This window comes from Mastigoproctus giganteus, chromosome 13, assembly GCF_048544385.1.
Source record: "Mastigoproctus giganteus isolate SK-2022 chromosome 13, ASM4854438v1, whole genome shotgun sequence".
Taxonomy (NCBI): domain Eukaryota; kingdom Metazoa; phylum Arthropoda; class Arachnida; order Uropygi; family Thelyphonidae; genus Mastigoproctus; species Mastigoproctus giganteus.
This window is the reverse complement of record NC_143587.1, coordinates 32,237,319-32,265,176: the sequence shown is the minus strand read 5'-3', so window position 1 is coordinate 32,265,176 and position 27,858 is coordinate 32,237,319. Positions and strand designations below refer to the sequence as shown.

The 27,858-nt window shown below is 35.6% G+C and overlaps 1 protein-coding gene across 1 annotated transcript; it reads left to right on the top strand.

Moving 5' to 3' along the window:
• Positions 1–27,858, top strand: RsfS312 (ribosomal silencing factor RsfS-like protein, 312). The gene is made up of 4 exons (XM_090387027.1): positions 1–984; positions 9,591–9,769; positions 22,035–22,116; positions 27,563–27,858. The coding sequence occupies exons 1-4, from the start codon at positions 144–146 to the stop codon at positions 27,772–27,774; spliced, it is 1,314 nt and encodes a 437-aa protein (XP_090243153.1). The 5' UTR covers positions 1–143; the 3' UTR covers positions 27,775–27,858.

Here is a 27,858-nt window from a genome sequence, read left to right as displayed (position 1 = left end):
GTGGTATTAATGTTGTTATGTAATGATAGTAATGAGCCTATTATGTAGGCATATCACCAAGTTTTTTAAAGTAGTGAAGTCTGTTGGTTATTTTAAAATTTCGTGCTTATAGGAGGTCTAGGACGTCTTCAGTTTTAGTTACGATGTTCATACGTACATTAAGAATAAAACCAGGTTTCGTTCCACTGTTAGAATCAGTAAAAGTTGTAGAATGCGGTGGGAAACGTCAGTGTATTTTTACTCATTATGAGTGCACTAATTTGATGTGTACTTATTCAGGCGGCTCTAGATCATCTTCAGGTAATTGGCTGAGAAACAAAATTATTAATATGAATTCGTCATATTTGCTAATACAGAACGTGGGCAAAGGAAGGAAGTTTATTTCTTGCCTTCCTGACTCATTGCCGTTGAACTCGTATTTATATAAACCTCAGTGTATTAAATATTGGAGACTACTGTGGTCTTCTACGTCGGTTCGGCCCTCTCGATGCTTCTCCACATCTTCGCAGTCAAAAAAAGATACAAAAGAAGATCAGGATAAAAATGATACAGCAGAAGAGGACAACATGAAAAACCTTTTAGAAAATGATCCCGAACTTCGATCGATTATGAACGATATTATGGCAGATTTTGAAGGACCCCCACCTTCATCACCCGGTAAGGCCAAGCCACGACCAAGTGAAGAACAATCATTCAATCATGCTGCAGCAAATGGAAAATTTGAAGTTGAATCTACATCATCAAAACTTGAGACTGATTCATTGTCATCGTATAAGTCAACTGAATTGACTAGTAATTCGCTTGATAGTAATCTACCATTGTCTGTAGCAGAGAAGTTCACTGAATATAGTGATAAGGATGCACAGAACATATTAGATGTTGAAGAAGAGTGGCAGAAGGCTCTCGCTGAAGAAAACAAAGAGGAAGGTGAATTCTGGTTGTATCAAGAAAAGAAGTTTAAGTATATAGACCCCAAATTGAAAAGTAGGTATATTTATAAATAAGTACTGTGCCTTTCACTGGCATATGAAGTTAAATAATCTGTACACCAATATACAGATTTTTTGCTACCAGTACACTATAGCTCTGTTCTGAATATATATAGAACTGTAGTGTAAAAAGTTTTGTTAAATTCTAAGATCATACGTGAATAAAGTTTAATTAGTGATAAGGATGTACATGTTGACAAAGCAGGATGTTGTGACGGTACAATGTTTCAGACAGTTGATATGTATGTATGTATGTATTAATATGTGTGTGTATGAGTACAAGGGTGAACAAATTTGTGAACAGATCTGGGTATCATGATTAAAATAAAAACTCAGTCATAAAACTCTGCCACATTAAAATAAATCATAGTTATTCTAAAAAAAATTCTTTCTATATTTCATGATCACATGCTGTACCAAAGTGTGTCCTGTAATATTAGAACTGGCCATGTATGTGCCAGTTTGTTTTTTTTTTTTTTAGACAATTGCAAATAACTACATGTGTTGGAAACTTTGCATAACATCCCGAAGCAGCTCATTTCCCCAGTATCAGTCAGAAAGCTTAGGTGAAATGCATTATGTTATTCAAACATCTTAAATGCTGTATTTATAAAAATTTTTGTTTCTGTTTTGGTTGTCACCTATGAACACTGAATTTTACAGTGGCACATAAAACTCTCATGGGCCCAGTAAAAAATTCGTTCTTGGGACCCTGATCGTTAATTTTATTATCTGCTTGATATAAGTGGCATTTGGAAGCCCAGTGTGTTGTACTGGTTCATTACATGTACACTATGCCACTGGACTTTAGCTATGATTTATAATCACTTCAGGGACTAAGTCTTTTCTTCCAGTTTGAAGAAAAGCCATTCAGTTTACATGCTTCTTTGAAGGGTTTCCTATGGTTATATACTTATGTATATTATTATTATTATTATTATTATTATTATTAATAATATCCATATGATGCAAGGAAGCCTGAGGCTTATGCTGCACCAGGAAAAAAAAAAAAAAGTTTTTTTTTGAAAAAAAATTTCAAGAAGGATGTAGAGCTGCTGGAACGAGTACAGAGAAGGGCAACGAGATTAGTGAATGGAACAAAGGGGTGCTCCTACGAAGAAAGGCTTAAGTTTTGCAAATTACAATGTCTGGAGACTAGGCACCAGCGAGGTGATCTGGTAGAGGTGTATAAAGCCTTGAATGGTTTGAGCATGCTCAATGCTGATGGGATTCTTCCTCTTGCTCAGAATAATCACCTGAGAGGACATAAATTCAAATTGAGGAAAGACAGATGTAGGATAGACGTGCGGAAATTTGCCTTTAGCCACCGGGTGGTTGGTTGGTGGAACAGACTTCCATTCCCTGTCGTGGAAGTTGATAGCCTAAATAAGTTTAAGGCTCAGCTGGACAGATATTTCGAACGAAGAGAGGGGTGAAGTGGAAGTGGTTATTTTTTATTATTTTTATTTATTTTTTAATTTATTTATTTATTTATTTTTTTTTTTGGCTGATGCTGCATAAGCTTGCTTTCTTGCATCAAATGCCTCTACTAATGCTAATGCTAAAGTTCTCGAGTAACCCTGAGAGAGAGAGAGAGAGAGAGAGTCAAAAGTAGAAGAGAATCACCAAGAAAGAGAAGAATGATGATATCCAGCCCAGGACCCTGGGTGTGCCAAGCCTATACTCACCAGATGTGAGCCCCTGGGGTTATACTTAAAACTGTTGAATTTTATGTGAATGAGCACATGGTTCATAAAACAATAATAATAAGCACATACTGATTATCTGATTTTTTAATAGCTATACTTTGTTCTAATGCAATAAATGATATAAACTGAGAGTGAAACTATACCGAAAGAAAACTAAAATCCATATTAACCTTACTCTAATTTGTATTTTAATTTTTAAAGTGCCAGGTGGGCAGGAGCAGCAGTGCGTAGCACACACTTCTTGATTAGACCGGGGTTCTAGCCCGTGACCACCAGATACGGAGGATGCGGAAAGGTCAGGGAATGATATCCCCGGAGCAATATGGCCTTAGCTGCTAATGCTCCTAAAAACCAAACAACAAAACAATTTTTAAAATGTTTGCAAAACCAGTAAGTTTGTAAAATTTCATAACTTTTATGAATATGTAAGTTACCACCAACACTGTTTCAATTTTGAAAATACTGAACACAGACCCCACAGGTAGCACAGTGGTTATAATCACCATCCTCCCACACTGGATGGAAAAGGCCTAAATTTGAATCCTGTCAGTGATGAGGTATATTTTATGGTCTTTATTCATAGTGTGTTAAGTTATTCGGTCTCAGGTTTTATAAGTTTTTCTCTTAAAACTGTGGTTTTTGTCCAGCAAATAGCAAACTAACCAAAGAATATTTGCAGTTACATGATACTTACACTTCATAGCCTTATTTTGTTGTTTTGGCACTTAATGCACACACCTAACATAATCCAACCTAATTTTAATTTCAGAAAGGGGGACAATGATAGTTTATGATACTACATGGCCTTTATTAACTAGGCAGATATCAGAGGGAGAGTTAGTACATTAGAATTATGGAATATATTTAAAGCAGTAGTCAAAAGCCGTGGATGCATATATACCATACCATTAAAAAAATATAACATGAAGAGGATGCATGAGTACAGAGGTGAACATCAGAAAAAGATGGCATGGGACAGTTACAAGAAATAAAAATGTACAGAAGCTATGTCAGCTGCAATTTGATCTGTAAAAGTACCACAGGAAAGGTGAGATTGGGAAAGGCTGATTACGAGCAGTCGCTGGCTAGGAGAGTCCACTATGCCACTAGTATTTCACTATGAATTAATTGCATAATATTACGAGTGGGTATCAAAAAGTTTTTCTCCCTGATCTTGGTCTCTGTGTTCCAGGAAGTTGAAATTTGGAATGTATATTACCCCTTCTCTCTGTAGTCACTACCGAAAGTGACACATTTCTCCCATCTTTTGCAGCACTTCTTATGTCATTTTTGTAGAAGGTCTCACTTTGCTTTTGAAACCATGCTTATGTTGCAGAAATTATCACTGCATTAAAAAAAAAAAAAAATTGCTTTCCATGCAAAAATGATTTCAACTGCAGAAAGAGAAAGCGGTCAGAAGGTGCCAAAGTCAGGGAATAAGGTGTGGCAAGATATGAAGTCCTAACTTCCAGGAAAATCAGTGGTTACATTAACATTAGTAGAGGCGTACGACGCAAGAAAGCAAGCTTATGCAGATCAGCCAACCCTTCCATTTGTTCCAAATGCCTGTCTAGCTCAGCCTTAAATTTATTTAGGCTATCAAACTTCCACAACAAAAGATGGTAGTCTGTTCCACCAATCAACTACCTGCTGGCTAAATGCAAATTTCCACACATCTATTCTATAACTGTCTTTCCTCAGTTTGAAACTGTGTCCCCCTCAAGTTCTTAATCTGAGCAAGAGGAAGAAGCCCATCAGCAATCAGCTTGCTTGACCCATTCAAGCCTTATACACCTCAATCAGATCACCTCGCAGGTGCCTACTCTCCAGGCGCTACAATTTGTAGAACTTCAGCCTTTCTTGATAAGAACACCCCTTTGTTCCCCTCACCAATCTTGTTGCCCTTCTTTGTATTCATTCTAGCAATTCTACATCCTTCCTAAAATGAGGCCTCCAGACCTCATTTTAGGAAGTATTGTACACCATTTTGTGTACAATACTCATTTTGAGTATTGTACACAATACTCTAGATGTGGCCTGACCATTGCCTTGTATAACTGGATAATCACCTCCCTGTCCCTGCTAGAAAAATTCTTATATATCATTGAGAAGACTCCATGACCTGCCCTGGCAGCCAGTTTGCACTGCTCAGCAAACTTCATATTTGACTGCACAATTATCCCCTGGTCTTTTTTACTTTCCACTTCCCTGAGTGCCGTACCACATAGTTGGTACGTTTCTCTCGGATTGCTACCCATATGCAGTACTTTGCATTTGTCAATGTTAAATGTTGTTAATGTCGATGTTGCAACAACAGTGTGGGCTGGTGCATTGTCGTGAAGCCACAGCACACCTTTGATGAGCATTCCATGTTACTTTTCCTTAATTTCTGCATGTAATTGCTTCAGTAAGTTGCTGTAGTAACGTGCATTGATTGTGGTACACTACTTGAGGTAATCTGTGAGAATAATGCCCATCTCTCTCTCTCTCTCTCTCTCTCTCGTGGTAATTCAGAAAATTTTATTTTTGGCTGGTGCAGCATAAGCCTCAGACTTCCTTGCACCATATGGCTAATAATAATAATCTCATTCCAGGAAACTGATAGCAACATCCCCTCTACAGATGGTTGCACTCTGTTCTTTTTGAGTTGGTGATGATGGATGTTTCCATTGTTTTGAAACCTTTTTTTGTTTTGTGTCTGGGGCAAAGTTATGTATTCATAATTCATCTGTAGTCACCATTCATAGAAAAAAACAGGTCAAGATCATTATCACATGTGGCAATTAATTCAGCAGAGCAGGCCTGCTTTTTTCTTTCTGAAGATATGTGAGCAAGCGAGGAATCCATTATGCTTGAGACCTTGTTCATATTCAAATCATTGTGAATTATGGTCTCCACTGATCCATAGCTTATCTCAGTCTCAGCAACTATCTGTTTAATTGTTATCTAGTGATCATTGAGTTCAATTTTCTCCATGAATTCAGCAGTGTGAGATGCGGAAGGCCACCCACTTCTTTCCTCACTGTGGTCATTCTTCTGGCCGACTTGAACTGACTCCACTAATGTTTTATGTCATACGATGGACAGATATCCCCCATACAACATAGGCATTTCTTCATGGATAGTCCTTGGCTGTTTGCCTCCCAAAAACAGGAATTTGATAATGAACTTTATCCATGATCACACATTCAGTTCTCTAACAAAAGAAGCATAACAATAAAAAGTGATGTTCATAGAATACACAGAAGGTCAGGTTTTGTTCCACCTCTTATATCTTAATTACACAATACGATTTATTAAATGCACTGTACAATGAAAACAGAATGTCTTCAGATAACTGTTTTATTTCACGTTATTATAATAATGAAAGCTGGATCTTAATGGTTGTAGAGCTATTCTTTTTCTTCTTAATGTGGGATTACCAATAAGATTTATTCCATAAAGTTGCGCTGTGATAGTGATTATCAAAAATGACTAGTTAGGTTTAAAAAAAAAATAACTTTAACAATAAGTAATTGCTTTTAAAATAAGATATTTTAACAGTAATAGAGAAAACTTCACTGAAAAAATATTTTGATAAAATCTCTATTTGTTGCTGTATTATAATTTTATTTTAAAGATAAAGATTTGCAATTACTAAATTAAATATAAAAAAAAAATTGCCACAGTGAAATTTGTTTTTACAATTCACAGAGAAGTAGGCATTCTTTAAAACTTCTTTAGCTTTTTTATTAAATTGAATATTAATAATATTATGATAATATAATATCTATTATTATTAATAATAATATAAAAAAATCCACTGGTAAATATTCAGATGTACCTAAAGACACACAAATTGGTCTGTGTAATCGAGTTGGCAGCAAAGTAACTTTTTTTGAAATCATTACTAGACTGTTGAAATTCTGAAATTTCAGAATTTCCTGCAGAGGATATTATTAATCAAGATTAAACAAAAAAATAAAAAAATATTTGCATGTGATCGAATTATAGGTTTTTAATGTTCAGATGCATTAGGAAACCATGCATGACATAAAAAGGCAGGTTCATGATGAAAAAGATGATATACCTTCTATAAGTTTAAGGCTGGGTGTATAGGTTAATCTCTAATATCAAATTTTATACAAAGTAGAGCAGATATTAATTGAATTGTATGAAATTATTATAAATACAAATGTTCCAATAAGTATTACAATTTATAAAGCTTTTATAAGTACAAGTGTCTTTTCAGTTGTGGCTCTGATTGAGGATAAAAAATATTCTCATAGATGAATTGTGAGAATAAATGAATGAGAGGGGACCTTATATGTTCTTTGCTTTCTGTTTGTTGATATGCACGAAGTTTGGAATTTTTATGAAGTTTGAAGATTACATTTATTTGAAGCGTGCAATGAAGTTTGAAGTGTGCATTTGCATGTGCCAAGATAAAATAATGTTCTTTACAAAATTATGATTTAATTCAGAAACAAATGTAGTGTGCAAAATGATAATATGATAATAGATGCTGTGCCACATTCTGCTTATCTGTCATTTTGTTTGTAGAAAGCTTTGTTCCCTCTTTTGACAGTGACAGGCTTGGACTTCTGCTCACTTTAGAAATGACATTATCCATGAATCAACCTAAAGTTACTAATTTTGTTCTTAAGTTGAATAGCATCACTAAAAGAGAAAATGTGTTATTTTTTTAAAAACTGAGATACTGCCATTACAGCCTCTTTCAAGACTTACTGGTTTCTTTTCAGATGGCCTTTGTTAGCAACTTCATGCTGAAAGAGCAAATAGTGTATCAAGTCTAAATGTGCAGCCAAGTGATGTGTGGAAGAAAAACTTAAGATAAATATGTACTTAAAGTTACAAGTATATTTTAACACTAGCACTGGGCTGTATTTGATATGAGATGATAATAGATGCTACTCTGCTTTCTGTCTCTCTGGGAACAACATAATTTTCCATAAGTTGACCTATATCAATAAGAAGTTTATATTCTGCACGTACACACATTTGGCTGTTCATTTAGACTTGATACATTATTCAATGTTTTGGCACAGAGTTTCTAACTGAAGCAGTTCTAGAAACAAGTCTCTTCAAACATGTTGTTATGTCATATTTGCCCCTTTTGATAAGGCTATTTGAATTAAAAACAAAATTTGTAGTTTAGGTTAGCCCTTGGATATTGATGCCATTTCTAAAGGAGCATAAGTTACAGAATGACAAAAAAATAGAATGCAAAGTAGCAGCTATTATCATATTCAGCTCCTTTGTTGAAATAAATCCACACTTACTAATTTGCTATAATCAGAATTGATTCTTAGTCAAATATCACAGTAACTTCCTTGTTAGTAGGAAGTTACATTGAAGAATCAAAAAATATTACATTTGATACTTTTGGGTGATCAAATTCCTGTTACCATATGTGCTCACTATAACAACTTGAAGGGGAATGATGGGGGGTATTGAATTGCTGTCGATATCTATGTGATTTATTATTAATTTATTACATTTCATTAACATAACCAAGCAAGAAAAAGTTCAATAATACTGTTGTGGTGCATATAGACATCAAAGGCATGTTTACTAATATTCTGGTGTGAGAAGCAAAACAGAGATTGTAAAAATAAAAATAAGAGGATGAAAATTTCGGATACTGCAACCAGTTGGGTCCATACAACTAGAAAATTGAAGCCAGTTGGAGTTGTGAACATTAAAATGACCATGGAAAATTGCTCGACTATTAGGAAAGTTATGTTGCAGAGAGCAGATTTTACAGACAGTCAGAATGTTCTGAGTAGTGTGTTGAGTTTGATTTTGGCAACAGATCAGTTTGGCGTAATGGAGTAAAGAGATTCCACATCTCTGATAAGGGATATCAGAGTAGACATATGCATAAATACCAAATTTAATGAAAGAAATTGTAGACTAGATAATTAGGACAAATGATAGATGGCCGAAGAAATCAGTTATTGACATTGTCAAAAAAAGTAAATGGGACTTAGAAGATTTTAAATGGAAATCATTGAGGTTAGAACTCAGACATATTTTTGGGAGGTTTAATTCTTTTTGCAGATAACTTTGTTCCTTTAGTTTGACTATTTGTGATCTATTAATGTAGATGAGTTAAAGCTGAGGAGGGGTGATCATATATGAATAGATGAAGATTTTAGGTATTACCCATAACAAGATACACCCAGATCCTTAACGTAATAAAAGTAATATGGCCTCATCAGTCCCCTTCCCTCGCACACTAGTTGGTTGGACTTCTTCAAACTACAGTTTGCAAAGTAATAGCCAATTCTGATGCTTCGTAAAGAATTACTGATAGTTTCAGTCTGGTAGACTATGTAGTGGCTGGCCTCCAAAAACTATTTTAAAGCTGTATACTTGAAGTATAATGAATAGTGAACCTTGTCATGGTGCCCATCATAATCTCAGAAATTCATAGTGCATAGCTGATGAGATGCTACAGCTTTACTGTGGAGACCAAACACAGTTTCATCACTTTTAGCCTCCATTACTGGAAATTTCTATTTATGCCATTCTTCTTTGGTAGAGGCAGGCTGTTATATTACACATCTGTAGGATTTCAGTGTTTTTTTCAGAGGCATTCATTGGGTATGTTTATCACCTTTTTCCTGTATTGCTATCTATATAGACATTTTAATCATCTTTCTTACAAAGCAAAGTTGTGTTAATTCTGCCACAAATTATTCATCACTAATATTAATATATTAGTGATGAATAATTTAGGACAATCAAATATAGGACTCAAATTCTCAAGTAAAGTATGCTCAACTTTTATGTTTTTTGAAGCCTTGCAAAATGACTATAGCTATATTATATTTTATTTGTAATTTTATATTTATTTAACATTAAAATTTCTTCCACTGTTTTAAAGGAGGGTTAACAGGAGTATTCGACCTCGAAGAATTAATAGATATCATGAAGGCAGAAAAGCTTAATGACATTGCAGTAATTCAAATTCCAAAAGAAATGTGCTATGCTGATTATATGGTTTTAGCTACAGCAAAATCACCTCGACATTTAAATGCTTTTATGAATTTTATATGCAAACTTGTAAGTACATATATATTTTCTATTATTGTTCATTATAACCGACTTTTTAAAGTTTTCTTTTAATAAAATGCTGTGAAATATTTCATTTCTCTTCTTACTAGTGTCTAAGCAGAAAGTTGTTTTATCACACTCATCTTGTAGACAAGCTGTAGTTGATGTATGAATTGCAGGAGGAAATATTTGAATTTTTTATTATTATTATTATCAAACCATAGGTAGCTTGCTTTATAACTATTAATAGCCTGTAGTCCTTGCATCTGGGCATTCTACTGGCAAGTTGCCAGTCCTGTTGTATTATTGAGCATTGAGCAAACCCATGGTTTGGTTATATAAAAATTTTAATGCTTCTCTTTGTACATAAAATACAACAACCTCTAAGTAAGGTGGAGAGGTTTTTGTACAGATATCTGGAATTCACAAGTCAGTCACCAAGCACATCTCTTTGCTTTGCACATCTCATAGTAGAAACTTGTTTCAGAACACATCCCAGCTGATAAATCTAACAGAAGCAGGAAGAAAATATCTCCTTCCTTTGTTTCATGCATAAGCTACATTTGACAATAATAATGAATAGTAATTGGGTAATTAAGAATGTGAAGAAACTTAGTATTTATAAAGTTTATAACATATGTATTAAAATATTTGAATAGAAATTAAGTAATAATAATAATATATTATGAAAAGTATTATGCTGGGAAGAGTTTAATCTGATACTAAGATAGTGGTTTTTGAATAAAGAAAATAAATTGTTCTTTTGCATAAAATACATATTTATTTATGCCAACTACTTAATGTGGGGGATCTGCCCAACTCAATTCCAAAGTTCACTCTTGTGCATCAGGCAACACAGCAGCAGCAATCTTCAGGGCAGAATGCACTGGTCCCACCTGAGCTAGTTATTGTCAGTGAATTTATTGTCAGGGAGAAGGGAAATATATTATGCAAAGAGGATAGATGGAATAGGACCAGGGTGTGTCTGCCAGGGGCAAACATTGATGATGTTGTTTTTTTGTTGTTTGTTATTTGGTTTTTAGGAGCATTAGCAACTAAGGCCATATTGCTCTGGGAATATGCGGTGGTCATTCCCTGACCTTTCCACATCCTCCGTATTTGGTGGTGATGGGCTCGAACCCCGGTCTAATCAAGAAGCGTATGCTACGCACTGCTGCTCCTTCCCACTTGGCTACGGAGGCACTCATGATGATGATGTAGAGCAGATATCATCTTTTAAAGGCACAAAGGGTGGTGTACACATTGGCACTAATGACATTAAGAGTAGATGTGCAGATTTAACAAATTTAACAGGTCAATATTGAAAATAAGTTGTGAGCTAGGGTTAAATTTGAAAGTGTCTGCAATTCTGCCAGGACACCATAGGAGGGAGTATATGATGAGAGCCTTGTCAATCAATTTGGCCCTGGAGAGATTGTGCAAGGCTCATTATTAACAGGAGTGACTGCTTCTACAGGGATGGGATATACTTAAATAGAAAGGGTGCAAGAATATTTGCTGATGCTATCGAGGCAGTGTTAGATGGGTTGGAAATCTGCAAGCTTGGGGGATTCATAGACTAATAGATTAACTGTAGCTGCGGGCAGAGGTGAAAGTGATTCTTGCACTGCTTGTATTGGAATGAGCAGCAACCTGGAAAGCAAGGTGCTAGGGATTTCAAGGACTGCTGGGATTCATCATGGAACAAGTAAATACATGGGCTGTGTTAGGGTAACTAAGAGTAAGAGCAGGTGCATGTACGCCAATGCTAAGGGATTAGTAAATAAATTGGATGAATTTGAGGTGCTGGTCAAGACATTAAAGGCAAATATTGTTGAGATTTCAGAGACATGGTGTCACACAGATATAAGAAATGCAGAATTGGAATTTGGGAGTACAATATGTATGGAAAGGATAGACAGGATTGGTAGGGAGGAGGGGTTATGCATTTAGTTAAGAAAGACAAAATCTAGGAAAGTGCATCCAGTTGACATGGGTGGACAGTGCAATGTTGAGTCAGTTTGGTGTAACATAAGCACTGGGAAAGCAAAATTGAGAGTAGGCATATGTTATATGCCTAATAACTCTGATGAGTACAATGAACAGTTGTACAGAGGATTAGAGTGGGCCAGTAAATCAGATTGTCTTATAATGGGGGATTTTAACTTCCCAGATATAGATAGACTTGTGGGTTGGTCATTTGCACACTAGCAAGGCTTTTGTGGATTTTTTTGATGATTGTTTCTACAGCAGCATGTTCAGGAGGCAACTACAAGGAGTAATACTATTGCTCTGATTATCAGCAGTGATTATTCATGCATTAAGAATCTGCAAATAAAGAAACCACTAGGTGGCATGATCACAATGTGCTGTTGTGGGATTTACTCAAAGATGTAATCACCATCAGTAATAAAGGGAAGGGTTTTTGCTTTCGTAAAGGACTGCAGTAGTCTGAGATAGTTTTTAAATTCTATACAATGGGACCAACCGATGATGTTACGAACAGCAATTTTTAAATGGGAAGTATTCAATGAATTAATCTTGGAAGCTATTAGGCTTTTCATACCAACTAATAAATACTGTTCAAGGTTTAAGCCTAAATGGATGTCAGATGAACTAATGAGACTTGTGGGATAGAAGAAAAATGCATGGAATGCATATAAATTATCAGGTGACCCAGAAGCCTGTGGTAGATACAAGCTAGTCTGTAATTAAGTCACAAAGATGATTAGGCAAGCGAAGGCAGATTACAAGAATTCTTTGGCAAAGGATGCAAAGAAAAACAGAAAAGACCTCTTTACTTATATAAACTATTGAAGGGGATGAATCAGATTGGTCCACTTGATATTGATGGTTCTATTGTCGAAGATCCTGATTAGGTAGCTGACAAACTGAATGAATATTTTGCATCTACATTCACACATGAGGAAGTCTGTGGGGAAGTGGAGGCCAGCAGCTTATCAAACTCTAGCAGTGAGCTAAATGATTTTGTAGTAACCGAGAGCAAAGTGGAGGAGAAATTATTGAAGTTGAATCTTAGAAAGGTACCTGCGGTGGATGGGATCTATTCAGTTATATTGAAGGAGGCAGCAAAGATAGTAAGCACACTCTTAACCATAATTATAAGAGCTTTCTTGGACTCAGGGGAAGTCCTCATGGACTGGAGATGTGTAAATGTGACCCCAGTTCACAAAGGGGGATCAAAGGGTGACAAGTAATTGCAGACCTGTCAGTTTAACTTCTGTTCCAGGGAAAATAATGGAGTCACTGGTTAAAGAAGCACTGCAAGATCATCTAGACCAGGGATCTCCAAACTTTTTTTGGTCACACACCCTTATTTTACTTAAAAGGATTACTGTGCACCCCAGGATAAAAAATTAAATATATAAGTTTAATATATTTTTTGTTATTTATAAATCATTTACATGGAAGGCATTATATCTAAAATCATATATAATTTTAAAAGATTACAAATAAAAAAAATACAAAACAAAATTAATCTTGTCGCCTACATCACATACAGGCATATCTCATTATTAGCAACTTTTCAGGAGAGTAAAAAAAACAATTTATTTGCCCGATTGTTGCACATTTTACTACATGCACCGGTAATGGAGCTATGAATACTAATAAATTGCATAAAGAACTATTCCTAAAGGTTGAGGGACTAATAGGAGCCCAAAAAATATTAATTTATTTAAGGCTTTTTACTGAAAAAAAAGCCTTCATTGTCAGATATGCCTCTTTGTGAGGCCGAAATTTTGGAGTTTCAGGTATGAGTATATAGTTACGCCTAATCGTTTCTAATGAAGAAAGCAACTTATTAACTAAACTAGCGACCGCCCACGACTTCGCCCGCCTGTTTTTTTTCTTGCTACTTAGTTCCTTGATTACATGGCATGATGTTAAGTAGCCTATATGTTAAGTGGGGTTCTCTAAGGTACCCTGCATCGAAAGTCCTATCGAAATCGGTTTAAGAAGAAATTGAAATTAAAAAATTACAGACTGCCGGCTTGCTAGAATTTTATTATTAATATAGATAATAATAACTTTAAAAAAAGACAAAGCTAAATCAAACTTTATTTAATGCAGTACTACTAAAAAACAGGCTTACAATATTTACGCCGAATCGTTTCAAATGAAGTAACATTATTAAATTGAAAAAGAGACTTAGATGAAAATATTTTTCCATGAACCTTATTCATGGGGCAATCTTTCATAAAACTCCTTATATTCCTTGAGCCTTACAATAGGAGTTTGACCAGAGCAAAGACTTAGTAAATCTTGATGTACTTAGGTTTGGAAATTTTAATTCGACTTTGGTTTAATGGAGATACATCTTCTTTTAAGAATTTTGTTTCAGTTCTTTTTAAGGTAATAGACCTTATGATATGATGCATCTCTGTGACTCATTTTAAAATAAATTGTACTTGGATTTTGTTTTTGTACTTTAAACTCAGCCTTTTCTGTCCAGTTTATAGATGTATCGGTTTCGTTATCCTTTCGAATTGAAAGTACTTTTATGTTCTGAGAGCCGACCGGGCTAGCCGGGTAATTAAAGTGCCTGCCTGGCAACCCAAAGGTCGCGGGTTGGAATCTCGCCTCAGGCTTGGATCAGATTAGTGCAAAAACCGTGGGAGGTGCATTATGGCCACAGAAGCCAATATGCCAATAACTAACAAAAAAAAAAAAAAAAAAAAAAATCTTCTGAGAAAACTCTTTAAAGTCTTTAAAACCTTGGTATTCTAACGGCCAGATGTTATAAGGATGTGAAAGTCTTGCCATTTTCATGATAGGGTATAGCTGCGTAGGAAGAAACACATCACCAGCCTTTTTTAGGGCATAGGCAAAGCACTATGCGCTGAGTCGCCTTCGTTTTGTCCATGGTTGGGAGCAAAGAATTTTAATGATATGTCTCGTAAATTTGAGGAGTTATTAATGAAATGTAACAGTGCAGAAGCAACTATGGAATTTTTATTTTGCCCTGCACATCTGTCGGCATAAAGGTTAGCTGTGTTAGCTCCCTCTTCATCACATTCTTTTAAGTATATGGTGAGAGCTGTAGCAATCTCTGATGGTCCACGTTTGCTCTCTGTTTCAAGCCATGCAAAGCAATGACATTCATGGGAAGCAATATTATAAATAGTAAGGTTATATACTGAGAGCCGTCTTTTGTAAAATATTGCTCCTTCTTTGGAAATAGGCAGAAATATTACTTGCTGTAAGTCAAATGAAGCACAGATTTGAGTATTATCTTCTGAAGCTGTTTTCTTGTTTTCCTCTTTAAATTTTCAAACTGTTCCTTTTTCAGCAATATGATTTTCATATTTCTCTCTTAAGCGATCTTTTCTTTCTATGGAACCATCTCTGAAGGTAGTACAAAGTAGAGCTTACAATACCGGTCAAAATCTTAATACCGGTATTTCAGCCTTTTTAATTTATGATACCGGTATTCCAAAAACAAACGTTTTTCTCAATAATGGAAAAGATTCCATTATAATGAAAATATTCCAAGTGTTGATGGCTTTCTTTATTATTAATACTACCTTTTGTTAGCATTAGTCAGGTGAAACACAAGCATGTGCTCTTGACATCTCAAAGATCATATTTGGCATAAAGGTCTTCTAAACAAGCTTCCATCTTATGGTTTGCCAATTTTTTTTTGCATATTGGTTATCCAGTTTTCTCTCTGACAGCTCACTGAGGATGATGGTAGATGGCTCTCTGTCTTCTAACTTCTCCACTAATGCTGGTGTCTCCCAAAGTTCAGTTCTTTCCCCTACTCTTTTCCTCTTGTATATTAATGACCTTCTTCCATTGACCTGAAATCCTATCCATAGTTTTGCTGATGATAGCACATTGCATTCCACTTTCCAGTTTGAGAAACCTCGCCCTGCTCAATCAGCTTCAACTTCTCCAATATCCGCTACCAGTTCCTTAAATGCCGATCTCCAGGTAATTCTCCAGTGGGGCAAAGACAATTTAGTTGATTTCAATCCTTCTAAAACTCAGTCTTGTCTTATATCTCGCAAAAAGGATTCTTCTGTTCCTAGGCTTATATTTGGTGACACTCCAATTTTTGGCAAAATGATATATCTCTTTTGGGGATTACCCTGACTTCTAATCTCTCTTGGCACAAGCACATTACAAATATTGCTTCCTCTGCATCTAAAAAACTTGGTTTTATCTTTCACTCTCGGCGTTACTTTTCTTCCAAACAGCTGTTCACTCTGTACAAATCGCAAATCCACCCTACCATGAAATATTGTTCCCACATCTGTGGGCAGTGACCCAAAACTTCTCTCAGGCTTCTAAATTCCATTCAGAAAAGGGCAATTAGGTTAATTAATGACTCATCTCTAACAGAGTTGAACCACTCTCTGTCTTATAGATGTTCTGTTTCTGCTGCATGCCTTTTCTACAGATACTTTCATGGGCACTGTTCTTCTGAATTGGTTTCTATAATTTCCGCTCTCTCTATCAAAACACGTGCTGCCACCAGCCAACATCCATTTACTATCCAACTTCAAACTCACAGAACCAACTTTTCATCTTCCTCGTTTATTCATTCAGCTGCCGTTTTCTGGAACAAACTTCCTTCATACATATTTCCTGAAAATTACAGTCTACAGAAGTTCAAGTCTAATGTCAACAAGTGTTTTCTTTCATCTTCTCAACCTCCAACCCAAGCACGGTACTAAGTACTATAGGTTCTAATACCTCTTGTGTTTGAGATTTTCATTAAAAAAAAAAAAAATTAATACTAGGTGTTGTTTGAACCTATCTATATAAATTTGTTTTGGTTTACAAAGAATCAAAACTGTATGTAAAAATCATGATTGGTTATTATTGGGAGTCTTAGTTTTTCATGATTTGCATTAGCATTAGTAGAGGCATACAATGCAAGAAAGCAAACTTATGCAGCATCAGCCAAAAAAAAAAAAAAATCCTCCCATTTCACCCCTTCCATTCGTTTCAAATGCCAGTTCAACTCAGCCTTAAATTTATTTAGGCTATCAACTTACACAACAAATGATGGAAGTCTGTTCCACCAATCAACCACCTGCTGGCTAAAGGCAAACTTCTGCACATCCATTATACAACTGTCTTTTCTCAGTTTAAAGGCAAACTTCTGCACATCCATTATACAACTGTTTTTTCTCGGTTTGAGTCTATGACCCATCAGTTCTTAATCCAAGCAAGAGGAAGAATTCCATTACCATTCAGCTTGCTCAATCCATTCAAGGCCTTATACACCTCAATCGGATCACCTCGCAGGTGCTTACTCTCCAGACACTGCAATTTGCAGAACTTAAGCCTTTCTTGGTAAGAGCACCCTTATGTTCCCCTCACCAATTTTGTTGCCTTTCTTTGTACTTGTTCCAGCAACTCTACATCCTTCCTAAAATGAAGCCTCCAGACCTGTACACAGTACTCTAGGTGTGGCCTGACCATTTCCTTGTACAACGTACAACGGGATAATCACCTCTCTGTCCCTGCTAGCAAAATTCCTATATATCATTGAGAAGACTCCATGACCTGGCCTGGCAGCCTGTCTGCACTACTCAGCAAACTTCATCTTTGACTGCACAGTAACCCCCCTCCCAGGTCTTTTTCACTTTCCACTTCCCTGAGTGTAGTACCACACAGGTGGTACGTTTCTCTTGGGTTATTGCTACCCATTTGCAGTACTTTGCATTTGTCAATGTTAAACTTCAGTTGCCACTTCTGAGCCCATTTGCCCAACTTATTTAGATCCAGTTGGAGTAGCATACTGTCTTTACTGTCGTTAACAACCCTGTCACCCTTTGTATCATCTGGAAACTTGGACATTAATCCTGATATACCTTCTTCAGTATGATCGATGAATACACAAAACAACAATGGGTCCAGCACCGAACCCTGGCAAACTCCACTAATAACATTTGTCCACAAAGAGCAGTGTCCATTGATTACCACTCTCTTGTCGTCTCCCACTCAACCATCCCTTTATCCATTGTAGCAACTTACCCTTAATGCCATACCTCTCCAATATGTACAACGGTCTTCCATGTGCAACAGTATCAAAAGCTTTCCTGAAATTGAAGTATATGATATCAAAATTATTTTTGACATTCAGTTCCTTTGTGACCACATCATAGTATCCAATCAAATTGGTCAGACAAGACCTCCCTTTAACAAACCCATGCTGTGTCTTAACTGTTACCACAGTTTTGTCTAGATGACAAGACTGCAGTAATAGGTAATGCTTCTTTAATCAGTGACTCCATTATTTTCTCTTCAACTCAAGTTAAACTAACAGGTCCATAGTTACTTGTGTCACCTTTTGAAGCCCCGTTGTGAATTGGTGATACATTTGCACACCTCCAGTCCATGGAGACCTCCCCTGAGTCCCAAGGAAGCTCTCATAATTATGGCTAAGGATTTGATACTTCCTTTGCTGCCTCCTTTAATATAACTGGATAGATCCCATCCCATCCACCCCAGGTGCCTTCCTTACGTTTAACTTCAACAATTTCTCCTCCACTTTGCTCTCAGTTATTACAAAATTACTTAGCTCCCTGTTAGAGTTTGATAAACTTCTGGCATTCCCCTTATTGAATAACTCCTCATGTGTGAATGTAGATGCAAAATACTCATTCAGTTTATCAGCTACATGAGCATGATCATCAATAGTCAACCCATCTATGTTAAGTGGTCCAATCTGATTCATACCTTTCCTTCTAGAGTTTACATAAGTAAAGAATTCTTTGCTGTTTTTCTTTGCGTCCTTTGCCAAGGATTTCTCCTAATCTTCCTTCGCCTGCCTAACCTCCTTTGTGACTTGATTACAGACAAGCTTATATCTGCCATATGCTTCTGTGTCACCTGATAATTTATATGGCATCCCATACATTTTTCTTCTCTGCCATGAGCCTCATTAATTCATCTGACAACCATTTAAGCCTGAACTTTGAACAGTATTTCTTAGTTGGAATGAAAAGTAGTAGTCTCCAAGATTAAGTCCCTGAAGGCTTCCCATTTACAATTCAATGTTGGTAACATCATCAGTTGATCCCACTGTACAGAATTTAAAAACTGTCTGAGACCACTGAGTCACCTTTACGAAAGCAAAAGCCCTTCCCTTTAGCGTTGATCGTAGTTAAATCTTTAAATAATTCCCATATCAGTACATTGTGATCACTGTCCCCCAGTGGTTCCTTTATCTGAAAATTCTTAATCCATGAATAATCACAGCTGATAATCAGATCAAGAGTATTACTCCCTCTTGTCGCCTCTCGAACATGCTACTGTAGAAAACAGTCATCCAATAAATCCAAAAAAGTCTTGCTAGTGTGCCAGTGACCAACCCACAAATTCCAGTCGATATCTGGAAATTTAAAATCCCCCATTATAAGACATTCTGATTTACTGCCCCACTCTGTTTCTCTGCACAATTGCTCATTATACTCATCAGATTCATTAGGCCTGTAACCCATACCTACTCTCATTTTTCCTTTCCCAGTGCTTATGTCACACCAAACAGACTCAACATTGCATTGTTCACCAACATCAATTGGATGCACTTCCTTAGATTTTATGTGTTTCTTAACTAACAACATAACCCTTCCTGTCCTGTCTATCCTTTCTGTACACATTGTACTCCCCAAATTCCAATTCTACAATGCTTATATCTGTGTGACACCATGCCTCTGATATCCCAACAATATCTGCCTTTGATGTTTTGACTAGCACTTCAAAACTCATCAAATTTATTAACTATACTCCTAGCATTGATGTACATGCAAGTATACATGCCCATGTATTTATTTGTTCCACTAGGACTCCCAACCGTTCTGGAAATTTCCATTGCCTTGCTTTCCATGCTGCTGCTCATTCTAATAGATTTTGTGCAAGAATTCCTTTTGCCTCTGCCTGCAGCCACTGTTAACCTTTTAGTCTGTGTATCTCCTCAAGCTAACACTGCCTCAATAGTATCATCAAATATTCTTGCACCCTTTCTATTTAAGTGAATCCCATCCCTGTAGAAGCAGTGTCTCCTGTCAACAAGCACAGACCAGGCTGAAAAAAATTCTACTTCTTGAGCCTTGCACAATATCTCCAGGGCCGAATTTATCGACTGGGCAGAATTGCAGACACTTTCACATTCAACCCTAACTCGCAACTTTTTTTCAATATTGACCTGTACTTGTTCAGTAAATCTGCAGATCCCTTACTCTTAATGTCATTAGTTCCAACATGTACAACAATATCACCTTTTATGCCCTTAAATGATAATGCCTGCTCTACAATGTCATCAACTTTTGCCCCAGCAGACTTACCCTGGTCCTGGTCTACCTATCCTTCTTCCATAGTATATTCCCCCATCTCCCTGACAATAGGGTCACCAACAATAACTAGTTCCTTTGGGACCAGCGCATTCTGACTTGGAGATTGCCTCTGTGTTGCCTGATGCACAGGAGTCAGCTCTGCCGTTGAGGTGGGCTGCTCAGAGCTTGATGAGCCCCTCATATTAATTTCTTCGAGGGCATATACCCTACACCTCAAGCTCTCATAGATGGCCATCAGAACACTGAGTTGTTGCCTAATTTCTTGACACTCTAGGCATCTAGCACACAAAGACATCCTCATTGGCTAGATTTTGTCCTGTTTTAGAAAATTCAGCAAACATTTCACTTTTTGCACATTTTTTGAGACATGCATTGGAGAATGGCCCCCTTCATTTCTCCCCTAAGTTACAGCACTCATGCTAGTCTGCGATCTTTGCTTCGCAGCTCTAGTCTGGGTTATGATTTCTGTTTAAATACAGTTTAATTAACAATGGAATTTAATAAGATTAATAAATATTTTTGATTAATTGATAATACCTTACGCTATCAGTTTGAGATATATATGTTGCGCAATTTCTTATCGCTTTCAATATGGTGGCTAGTTCAACAATATTGGCGCCAACACCGGGAGTCGCAACTTCCAAAAATCACTAGTTAAATTCAAAATAAGAAGATAACGAATGCTACTGAACCTATTTAATAGCTTTGTAAAACACAATGTAGAATGTTAATTAATGAAGAATACGGTAAAACTATCTAAATACTTATCCCTTTACAGCAGCCAAATATCCACCCACTGTTCTCTTCCGCGACCAGATCACGTATTTGTGTCCAGAACTATTGAGTGCACCCCACATTGTAAATACCACAAGAGAAATAAAGAAATACAGACAGTATTTGCTTGAGGGAATATAGCAGTGACACAGTATGGTTATGAATGTGCAAACCAATAAATTTTTCCCCTCTCTGGGAAAAAAAGCATTAGAATTAATAATTGTATTCAGCTTAAGTGCAGAGTAGAATTACACATTTTAGACAAAAATTAAAGATATTAATAGATAAAAATTAATGATAAGTCTCTAGATTTAAGTAAAATTAAAGCAGAAATTACCACTGTGTTACAAAAGTGCAGCAGAGTTCATATGAACAAATAATGGTTCTTTGAGCTATTATTTGAATGAAATTTCAGTACAGTGAAATCATTAATGTTCTCCCAAGAAGTTTGCTGTAATGGAATTTTGCTCTCATTACAAAAGTAAATAAATAAAATAATTATTAAATAAATAATAAATTAGTGCTAATGATGAATGAGAGAATATGATGGAATGTTGCTTAAAGGCGTTAAGAAAACTAAGTGGTTGACGATAAGCAAAATTGCCTTTAATAAATCCTTTCAAACTGCATGTTGTACTCTTCTTTTATTTTATCAGTTCACTGCAGCTGTCAGATTGGAAATATTTTCTGCCAGACCATAAAACTCTGTCAAAGAAAATAAAAATGACAAGTTAAGTAGGACTAAAATTTTTTACTTATTGCAGTTTAATGCTAATACCAAGTTTTGGGCTGTAATTAAAAAAGACAGAATGGTATTACAGGCTGTAATAAAAAATACCAATTTTGACTTTGAAGGTGTTTTAAATCTTCAATATAATTACTGTTCTGTAACTTTTGGTAGTAAAGTGTACTATACTTGTATATCTTTTTAATATAAACATTTGAATTACTTAAGCATTTGTACTGTCACTCAGAAAGGGAGGTGCAAGAGAAAGCATTCATATAAAAATTTATTTTCATATGAAAGATATTACGATTTATAAACTAAATCCAATTTTCTTTTTTGTTTGAAGATGCATATGCACCCTCCTTCCCTGATTGTACTACTGATGCCATGACTACCATGTTTTATTCTATAATCCAAATATTTCTTTTCCTGTGAATATTAGAATAAGAGAAAAAAGAGTAATAGAGATCCATATTTGAAAATCGAAGGCGAGGATTGCTCTGACTGGAAAGCTGTAGACATGGGTAAGTTTTGAGCCTACATTGATAAATATTATATAGTAATAAATTCAGTGATACCAGTAGTTTAATATCAAGATTGTTGTTTCGTGAACCTTGATAGAACTTTATTGTTTTAACAATCATGAAAAAATGAAAAGATAACCTATTCTAATTGAGCTGGTGAGAATCAGAGTGGTGTAAGTCATCATTTTTAAAAAATGATTTACACCCATGTCATCATTTTTAAAAAATGATTTACACCCATGTCATGTTCCTTAACCTTGCTGCCTTTTACTTTGTGAGAAAATTAAGTCATTACTTCTATGAATGACTACAGGGACCAATACATCATTATCATGTTGAATGAAACTTAGAACCTGTTCAGAAAGAGTGGTGTAAGTCACTCTTTCTGAACAGTGTAAGGGTACCCTTATATCATGAAAGTGATAGCTCTGATTGTTTGAAGGAATTATGTTTACACATACTGTAATTATTTTCCATAGGCAATTTTAAAACTTTTAAAATTCATTAAACCAACTTATATCATATTTAAATTACCACTAAGGAATCTTTTTGGATAACCTTAAGATTGGTATTGATATTATTTCATGTGTAGTTTTACTGTTATGGGCATCGTTGAACAAAAAGTTTTTCTGTAGAATGATTAAGACTTTTCTACAAGAAAAAAACATAACTAGGTGGGGATGACTAAAATTTTCCAATTAACTAGTTAAAGATCAGTGGTGAAACTATAAATTCTGAGCTCTCCAACCAGATTTCAGAACAGTTCCCCATGTAATCTTTAATAACTTTACCAAACTAGTCATTGGGTCCCCTGACTCTTCATCTTACTGCAGTGTAATAGGGAATGTAGTCTTATGCCATGGCTAGCATTGTGCCATCCTGAATGCACTGGATTTTTTTTTTTAATGGAGGCACCTTAAGACCCCTGTGTATACTTGAGGAACACAAAAACCTTTCCCCCAAAAATTAGGATGTCTGTAATGCAATTTAGAACTGGCTTGAGATTTTTGAAAATGGATAGCAGTCATTGTCACACAATGCAGGTTATGTTGCTAAGTCTGTGCTGCCACTTCAAGCAGCTCAGCTTCTATTATTGCTGAATATGATGAAAGAGCACTTTAAAACTTGCTAAAGAGAGCTAATTACATTCACTCTTCCTTGTATTTCAGAGAACGTCAATTAAAAACATTTTTACCCATCATTTTTCAAACACACAAAAAGAGCTATAACTTGGAAAGGAAGCATTTATAGATGTGCATTTATATGAAAATTTTTACTCATTTTAGTACCTAGAACTACCCCTATAGTTTTGCCAATGTAATTTAGAAACACCCTGTAAATTTCAAGTTTTCTGGATTCAAAGTAATAAAAGTTAGTGGATAGGTTAGTATTTTTTTTGGGTTGAAATAGAGTATTGGCATTATGGCATCATCTTTAGTGGGGATTGATAATTATTAGGTTCATTTCATCACCAAGCACTTTTTTTGACACACCTACAGATGCTAGCTCAGGGATGGTGAACTAATGGTGTGTTTACTATGAGCACCATGAAACTACCCATAAATAGTTTATATTATAAAAAAGCGTATTTTTTTTATTTGAAGAAAATTTATTATATGGTCTATCAGCCACAGTTAGTTATGATGAAGATGTAAGTGTAATTGTGCAGAATTACACAGCAACAAAATTTTAATTAGAAACTTTAAATTGTTGTTATCTATAAAGACAGAATAACTTTTTTTCTGGATCTTTGTTCTTATTCAGTTCAAAAAACTTTATTCAGTTTTTTTTTATACCTGTAACACACAATTGTTTTTTTTTTTTTTTCTATGGCAAAAAAATTTTTATATTTTTGTTTCAACTTATTTTTGGACATAAAAGGTTTTGTTGCTTTACTAGCTATTATATAGCAGTAATAAATGCATTTGCCATCAGTATTAAAAAATTTGTTGTTCCTACTCTTGTGCATTGTGATGAGTTGCAACAAACAACACTCGAGGACTAATAAGTCATTTGTCTATCATACAGACTGATATCACTGATTGTGAAACATGACTGATATATTTCACAGTCAAAACAGCTTGTAAAAACCATTTTCAGAATCTGCTCACCACGGCAAAAGATGTGCTCCTTATTTAGCTAAGTGTTGTATGTAGCTGTTATGCCAATGAAAGTGTTAACACTCATTTTTTATAGGCACAAATATTTATATTTAGCATTAGCATGATGCAAGAAAGCAAGCTTATGTAGCATCAACCCAAAAAAAAAAAAACCCACAGACCCTTCTCATTTCACCCATCCACTTGATCCGAACGTTTGTCCAGTTCTGCCTTGAATCTGTTTAAGCTGTCAACTTCCACAACGACCAATGGAAGTTTGTTCCGCCAATCAACCACACACTGGCTAAATACAAACTTCCACACATCTATCCTACAACTGTCTTTCCTCAATTTGAATTTATGCCCTCTCAGGTGATTATTCTGAGCAAGAGGAAGAATCCCATCAGCATTGGGCATGCTCAAACGATTCAAGCCTTTATAAACCTCAATCAGATCACCTCATAGGTGCCTAGTCTCCAGAGACCGTAATTTGCAAAACTTAAGCCTTTCTTTGTAAGAGCAACCCTTTGTTCCATTCACTAATCTTGTTGCCCTTCTCTGTACTCGTTCCAACAGCTCTACATCCTTCTGCCAGACCTGTATACAGTACTCAAGGTGTGGCCTGACCATTGCCTTATATAAGGGGATAATCACCTCCCTGCTAGAAAAATTCCTGTATATCATTGACAAGACACCATGAGCTACTCTTGCAGACCGTCTCCACTGCTCAGAAAACTTCATATCTGCTTGCATAATTACCCCCAGGTCCTTTTTACTGTCTATCACTGTCAGTGTAATACCACACAGTTGATACGTTACTTGGGGGTTATTGCTTCCCGTATGCAGTACTTTACATTTGTCAATGTTAAACTTCATTTGCCATCACTCAGCCCATCTGCTCAACTTTTGTAGATCCTGATGCAGCAGCATACTGTCATTAACAACCCTACCGACCTTTCTATTGTCTGCAAACTTCGACATTAAGCCTGATATAAGTCTTGTCTAGACGATCCTGCAATGCATCTTTAACCAGTACCTCCATTAATTTTTCTGGAACAGAAGTTAAACTAACAGGTCTGTGATTACCTTTGTCTCCCCTCGATCCTCCTTTATGGATTGGGGTCACATTTGCACATCTCCAGTCCATGGGTACCTCCCCTGAGTCCAAGGAAGCTCTCATAATTCTATGAGAGCTTCTTTGGCTAGGGGTTTGCTTTCTTCCTTTGTTGCCTCCTTTAATATAACTGGATAGATTCTATCCACCCCAGGTGCCTTTCTTATGTTTATCTTCAACAATTTCTCTTCCACTTTACTCTCAGTTATTATAAGATTATCTAGCTTACTGCCAGAGTTTAATACACCTCTGGCATTCCCCTCCCTGAATAACTCCTCATGTGTGAATGTAGATGCAAAATATTCATTTAGTTTGTTAGCTACCCTTGAGCAGGATCATCAACAGTTGAACCACCGATATCAAGTGGACCAATCTGATTCATCCCTTCCACTTCAGCACCCTTCCGCTTCAGCACACTGTGATCACTGCCACCTAGTGGTTCCTTTATCTGCAGATTCTTAATGCACGAAGAATCACTACTGATAATCAGATCAAGATTATTACTCCCTTAGTTGCCTCCCGAACATGCTGTTGTAGAAAACAATCATCCAATAAATCCACAAAAGCCTTGCTAATGTGTGAATGACCAACCCACAAATTCCAGTCAATCTCTGGGAAATTAAAATCCCCCATTATAAGACACTCTGATTTACAAGCCCACTTTATTTCTCTACACAATTACTCATACTCATTAGGTCTATAATACACACCTACTCTCATTTTTCCTTTCCCAATGCTTATGGCACACGAAACAGACTTAACATTGCATTGTCCACCAACATCAGTTGGATACACTTTCTTAGATTTTGTATTTCTTAACTAACAGCATAACCCCTCCTCCCTTCCTGTTCTGTCTATCCTTTCTGTACACATTGTATCCCCCAAATTCAAATTTTGCACTGTTTATGTCTGTGTGACACCATGTCTCTGATATCCCAACAATATCTGCCTTTGATGTCTTGACTAGCATTTCAGTGACTTTCACTGATCAAGAAATTATTCAAAGCGTTATAACTCCTGATAAGATAGAAGAGAATTATTCAGAAGAATCTGGCAAAGAAAATGACAATTGAAGAAGAAAAGATACCTTGGGCTACTGCAGAAGAGTCCATTGAAACAGTTATTAAATTTATGGAACAGAACGTCTTCAGTCTTCAGGACATCATGCATGCACACATGGTGCATAATAATTTTATCACAAAGAAATTACAAAGTCGTAAACAAGATGATATACGAAAGTATTTAAAGAAAGCAATAGAAGCGTCAAGCAGTGCAGCAGATAAAGTAGAAGCTGCAAGTGTTCCATCCACAAGCAGTGCAGCAGACGTAACAAAAATTATGGAGAAGAACGAATGAATATTTGTTTTTCGAACTTTGTATTTTATATGAATGTTTTGTTAATAAACTAAAACAAATAATTAATTTATATAAAATATGTATCTTCTGCTTTCATTTATATACTGTATTTTTCTTTTACATTGTTCATTTTTAAACACTATTTCAAGCATTACACGTTTTTTTTTTTTTTTTTTTTTTTTTGTGATGAAAATTTTTATAGTTACATTTTTGTCAGGTGTTGACTATTTTTTTTTTTAAACTGCTCGTTTCGATAAATGAAGCATGCTTTATTTGCTAATGAATAAACTCAAAATTTACCTGGTCATCTCTTCTTTATTCCATCTTAAATTTGAATTTTAAACGTACTGCCTGAGAATCTGGAAAATCCGGATAGACCCAGTCCCCGAACAGTCCGGATTTTCGGACTTTTACTGTATTAGAAAAAACATTTACTTTTTGTCGGAGGTTTCTCTGAGTTTAATGGTCTGGATTAAGAGTTTTTATAGTGCAGAAAATTAAGAACTGTTTTATTGGAAAAGGGAAAAATGTTATTAAAATTAAGGAACATGCATAATTACAACATAACTTTGTCTTTTTGACTATATAAAAGTATCTAGAAACCATGATTATCAGCCAATAATGAACCACTGAAATTTATGCATTATTGACTAATACAGTGCTTTCCAAACTATGGAGCTTGAAGACATTCAATTGAAGTATAATATTGTTAGGGTTATTAAACTATTCACTATAATCACTGCTATTAGAAATGTCTGAGTGGGATATGAGTTTTAAAAGAAGTTTGAAAAACAGTGGTCTAATTTGTCAATTAAATATCTGAAATGCTGCAAAAATTTCCCATTGTCCATGAATCATTATTATTTATTTTTTTTAGGGAACATAGTCCTTCATGCCTTCTTGGCAGAGACAAGAGCATACTATAATATTGAAACACTTTGGACAGTTGGAGACCAATATGATGATCTGACCCATACAGTTGATCCTTATGAAGACCTTCTCGAACATCATATGCAATTCTTGAAATCAGTTGAACCCATTGAAGATGAATCGACACAAGGCATTAGTTCCCAAAAATCATGTGTTTAAGAGCTATTTTCCAAAATATGTTGATTAAAAATTAATATATAATTATTTAAAATATAAAATATTCATTTTCTCGTTATGTTTAAA

What these genes read in the sequence shown, in the direction of transcription:
- RsfS312 (XM_090387027.1), top strand. Translation starts at nt 144, where the DNA reads ATGTTCATACGTACATTAAGAATAAAACCAGGTTTCGTTCCACTGTTA. An exon ending in TATAGACCCCAAATTGAAAA is followed by an intron (nt 985 to 9,590) that starts GTAGGTATATTT and finishes ACTGTTTTAAAG; the next exon opens with GAGGGTTAACAGGAGTATTC. An exon ending in CTGGAAAGCTGTAGACATGG is followed by an intron (nt 22,117 to 27,562) that starts GTAAGTTTTGAG and finishes TATTTTTTTTAG; the next exon opens with GGAACATAGTCCTTCATGCC.